At 34.7% G+C, this 5,181-nt stretch overlaps 1 protein-coding gene across 3 annotated transcripts; it reads left to right on the plus strand.

Annotated features, from left to right (window-relative positions):
* The first annotated feature begins 344 nt into the window (after nucleotides 1-344).
* On the plus strand, nucleotides 345-4,097 carry LOC130817407 (lysine-specific demethylase JMJ30-like). 3 transcript variants are annotated; one of them, XR_009043778.1, is made up of 6 exons: nucleotides 346-913; nucleotides 2,030-2,239; nucleotides 2,523-2,654; nucleotides 2,743-2,886; nucleotides 3,021-3,135; nucleotides 3,703-3,758. XR_009043778.1 is itself a non-coding variant. In XM_057683095.1 (6 exons), the coding sequence occupies exons 1-6, from the start codon at nucleotides 449-451 to the stop codon at nucleotides 3,904-3,906; spliced, it is 1,248 nt and encodes a 415-aa protein (XP_057539078.1). In that variant the 5' UTR covers nucleotides 347-448; the 3' UTR covers nucleotides 3,907-4,097. The 3 variants fall into 3 exon arrangements, 2 of the variants coding, with proteins under 2 accessions (XP_057539079.1, XP_057539078.1); XM_057683095.1 differs by having other exon boundaries at nucleotides 347-913; nucleotides 3,043-3,135; nucleotides 3,703-4,097; XM_057683096.1 differs by lacking the exon at nucleotides 3,703-3,758 and having other exon boundaries at nucleotides 345-913; nucleotides 2,974-3,109.
* Nucleotides 4,098-5,181: the final 1,084 nt, after the last annotated feature.

Consider the following 5,181-nt stretch of genomic DNA (forward strand, 5'->3'; position numbering starts at 1 on the left):
TAATAAATAAATTCAACAATTTTTATATGAGATTGTCTTATAGTGAGACATGTCCATACAAACACCCTAAACTATTTATATTTTAAAAATAATTAATTCAATATTAAATCTAAAGTATTTTTTTTTTACTTTTGTAATTTAATAAATTAAAATTAAGCCAATCTATATTGAATCGTCTTGAGATAATTATGTCTTGAGATAGTCCTCATTAAAAATTCATCTAAATTTTATAATCAAAAGTGAAGCCACTACATTAAAGATATTCTCAAAAATATCATAACCCCAGAGATATTTTTTGACCCTTGACCTTTTACAATTTCTATTTATAGAACTATAATTCTTCCATTTTCCCCCCTTTTATTATACCATAAAAACACACACTCCCTTCGTCAGTCCACACAAAAATCTCCTTCATCTCTTTCTTCCTCTCTAATTTTCGGAAACCTTAATGGATTCCTCAAATGGCGGACTCGAAACACCAACACTAGAAAAAGAAACCCCGGGAATACTCCAACGCGTATCCGAAGAAGGTGGTGGGTACGCGTTCGCACGTATGGCGGCGGCAGCACGTGAGGGGGATGTACGTGCAGCCGAGATAGCACGTGAAATGGCATGGGAGCAACTACACAGTGGGCCATGGAACTCTGTTCTGCCAATCTGGAGGGATGCGTATTCAATGGCGTGCTTACACGTGGCGAAACATCATTTCGCCGGCGGTGATTTGGAGGAGACGTTAAAAGTTTTGGATTTAGGGTTAATAATGGGTGGGTCATTGTTGAGGGTTGATATTGAAAATGGGGTTGATAAAGTTATGGCGGTTTTGGAGCAGAGACAAAACATGGTTATTAATAAGGCTAAGGTTGAAGATGGTGGTGGGTTATTATTTTCTTCTGGTGAATTAAACGAAATTGAGGTATTGTTCATTTAATTTGTGTTTTTTAAAATTTATTTTCTGTTGAATGATCTAAATTTTGTAGATAGTTGATGATTTATTAGTATTAGTTTTGTTATATTTGTCATTGAGATTTGATTTACATTGAAAATTTGATTGTTGTTGATCTAATTGATGCTAAATTGTTGAACTTTTAGTAGTTTGTAGTGATTTTTCTTTTCTTTTATGGTTTAAAGATTGCATTTTTATTGAAATGTTGGTGATATATAATTAGTAGTTTATTGTATTTATTGATTTAGTTTTAATTGGGAAATTTTAGTGTTATTTGGAAATATTGAGTTGGGATTATGGAATTGAAGTTCTGTTATTAAAGTGTGGCAAGTTGGTTAATGGTTGTTTTCTGGGTGCTGGAAAACATAGAAAGAGTTGGCATTAAAGATATTATCTTTATTGAAAATTTCATGTTTTGTGGTTTATTGGTTGATTTCATAATATATAATTACTATGTTATTTGCATTTGGTTGGTTGTATGAATTATTAGTGATGTGCAGGGGTGGAACAAAGCTAACCAAAACCCTTTTGTTATGTGTTTCCAAAATTAGGGCCCTTTATAATTCAACTCAATTGTGATTTGAAGTACTATATTCAGATAAAAGACTCGACACAATTTCTAACGATATTAAAATTGATTTATAATTGCATATGAATGAATGCTTAAACAATCCAAAGGGAAGAAAAGATATGGATTTTATTTGTGTTCACAACTTTAGATAGATTTTTGATGAAGTCTTATGGATCAATTTTTCGTCGACAGAGTTTTATGAAATTGTATCCATTTCTAAAATGTCTTTAAAAGGGAAATTATATGGAAGTGCTTTTTTGTTTTGTTTACCTAGCGAAAACTGCTAAAGGTTGAAAGCATTTGGTCTCCTTGTTTCTCAGATTTGATGGTTGAATATATGTTGAATTTAAGATTCTTGATAGTTTGGTCTTTTGGTATAGTAATGGTATTGAATGTGACTTAACTTGATTATGATTTTGATATTTGTTTGTGCACTTAATATTGTTCAAGTTGATTTGAGAAATCTAGCTTAACCTGGAACTGAAGTTGACTGTAGTTTATACTTGGACTTGTAGGTTCTCCGGTTATTGCCACCAAAATCACTTTCTTCGAAGCATGTTTTCAGACGCTCTGGGTTATCTTTAGAGGGTTTCCTTCGGGACTATTATCTATTGGGTTTGCCTGTTATAATCAGCAATTCAATGGCTCATTGGCCTGCTAGAGCTAGGTGGAACAACCTAGATTATTTGAAAAGGGTTGCTGGTGGTCGGACAGTTCTTGTCGAGGTGATTAGCTGATGCCTATTTCCTCTCAACTCTGTTTATCGGCAAGTATACTTCTAAAGAATGATTACATCTTTCAACTTCTACAATTTGAGCAATCATAAGCCTTACAATACTATGTTTCATTTTAAAGGATTACAATATTCTCTGTTTGCATCTATTAAGTTGATGATGATCACACCTCCTCTAATTAAAAGAACAGCTCTAATGGTTATCGATTCTTGCTTCATCCCCTTTTGGGTTTTTTGATAGGAATTCGACATTAATTTTCCTAGTTAATTTGCAGGTCGGGAAAAATTACCTTTGTTCCGAGTGGAAGCAAGAGCTTATAACATTCTCTCAGTTTCTCGAACGAATTCAGTCGAGTAACACATCTGCAGTTCTGACATACCTTGCGCAACATCCGTTGTTTGACCAGGCATGTATGATATAACATGAGCTTTCTGTATGTTTGATCGAATCAATATGTTCAATTGTTGATACAGTCATGGGGTTGATTCCTACAGATAAAGGAGCTGCGGAAGGACATTCTTGTTCCAGACTATTGTTACGCTGGTGGCGGGGAATTAAGGTCGATTAATGCTTGGTTTGGTCCTGCTGGGACTATAACACCTTTGCACCATGATCCTCACCATAATATATATGCTCAGGTAAAAGTACATTCCATGCCGACTTTATGCATTTAATTTCTGCATCGTAACATTAATTATTGAACCCATTTTGGTGCGAACGGTCAGTTGTTAGATCTGAATCTGCTTTTGAATCTCGATCTTTCCTTCTGAAGGCAAGTGATTGTCCTCTACCAGGTTGTTGGTAAGAAGTATGTAAGACTATATCCAGCATCATTGTCTGAGGAACTTTATCCGCATTCTGAAACCATGCTCAGCAACTCCAGTCAGGTAGGCAACCCACCAACTGTAACTATGTATTGCTAAGACTCCCTGCCTCACTTCATCTACCTTTCTCCGATTTTCTACACTTGGGATGTGTATGAGTCTGGAGTTAGGGATGGGCATGGGCATGGGCATGGGCATGGGCCGTAAGGGTTTAGATTCGACCGAACCCTAATTAAAGGGTCAGGATCCTCCTAATTTTGGCCCTAGAGTCCGGGTCAAATCTGGGTCCGTGTCCACTTTTGTGATCCTGATTCGACCCGATACTATGGACCCTTAAAAACATAACTTAATACAAAAATAGGTGAGGTTTTGAAAGGTTGATGTAAACCCTCACACTCAAGTAGAGTATATCGCCTCGAAGAAGAGGCGTGCATTTGGGGTTTGAAGTAGTCGACTAGTCTTGTTAGGTCAAAGTTGGGTCAAGTTTCTATAAAGACCGTTACTTGATCACCTGAAAGCTAATTGGGTCAAGTTCTTAGACTCAATTTCACAAGGTTTCTTAGCTTTCCTGTTTATTCTGTCTTTGATGTGCAATTGATATGTCATCTGATCAAGTTAAGACTTTTGAAGGTTGATTTAGACGACATCGATGACAATTTATTCCCAAGAGCGAAGGATCTGGAATTCATGGACTGCATTTTAGACGAAGGAGAAATGTTATATATTCCACCTAAGTGGTGGCACTACGTACGATCTCTCACACCGAGCTTGTCGGTCAGTTTTTGGATGAACAACTCCGAAGGTTCGTCCTCAACTAATGAAGTATTACAATAGTGTACTAGCATACTTTTTTGGAGAGGATTATTGTCAAATTGAGAAATCTAGCATGTTAAACCGATTTTCCGACAATGTATATCATTTTGATGTATATAAACATTCAAATGATGTATTATTGAATGAGCAAGATATTTAGCCAGTTTATGTAAGACTCATCCTCAACTTATGAGAAAATGTGTTTGTATGATTTCAAGCATCACCAAGTAAATTTCAGCAACTTCATATGAAGCATAAGTCGTTGTTGGGGATCAAATTCCTCTTACACTTTGACATATTTGTTGGGCTGAATAAAACTATTTGATGATCTGAAAATCTGATGATTCGATTCAATATTCGATTTAAATCTTATGATATCGGATTGAAAGTATAATTCGGATTGGATATTTGATTCAACAATTCAAATATTGAATACCAATTAGGATATCAAACTTTGAGATTCAAATTTCCAATAATTGTCTTTTTAAATAGTCGAATATCGGATATTTGACATTATTTTGGATAAACGAATATCGGATATCTGCATATTAGTAATAAATTTAATATAAGAATAAAAATATGAAGTACTATATAAAAAACATATTGATTAAATTTGGATGTCAACGTCGTAAATTCGTTTCGGATATACAACTTAAAACTTTCAACCTATCCTCGTTGGCATCGAATATCAGATGTTTTTAATATCCAATAAATTTATTTGGATATTGAATTCGGATATACGAGTCGGATCGGATGTTGTAGTTTCCGAATGTCCAATATGACTGCATGTTTTGGATTAAAGACCACTTTTTGCTCGCCCATACCTTTTTGAAATTTACTCGCCCAAAACCAACAACCAAACAAATTTGATATTAAGCCACCCGAGACTAATGTGCCGATGATGTCTAATCGAACGAGGCCTACATTTAAAAATTTACCCTACAAAAGTGAGGTAGTAATCATAAATGGGTGATATACATAGCTTTCCTTGTGTAGATACCTAAGTAGTAATTCACTTGATCGGTCACTTAATAATTAATCAACTAACTGTTTCGAATTGAGCATGATCAATCGCTCCATGTATATGACAATCAACCGAATCGATTAATTAACAATCGAATTGAGATTCACTCGTTTGAAATTGAACTAATTCTCCAATTGAAAACTTCTACTTAAACCATTCATAGTTAAGAAACTATCTTAAATCAAGCCTCATCTACATATTTATTCTTTAATTAGTCCTCTATAAAGGACTTAAATCCGCTAAAAACTATTGTGGCTGAAATTATAATCTGA

Source organism: Amaranthus tricolor, chromosome 7 (assembly GCF_026212465.1).
Source record: "Amaranthus tricolor cultivar Red isolate AtriRed21 chromosome 7, ASM2621246v1, whole genome shotgun sequence".
Lineage (NCBI taxonomy): Eukaryota > Viridiplantae > Streptophyta > Magnoliopsida > Caryophyllales > Amaranthaceae > Amaranthus > Amaranthus tricolor.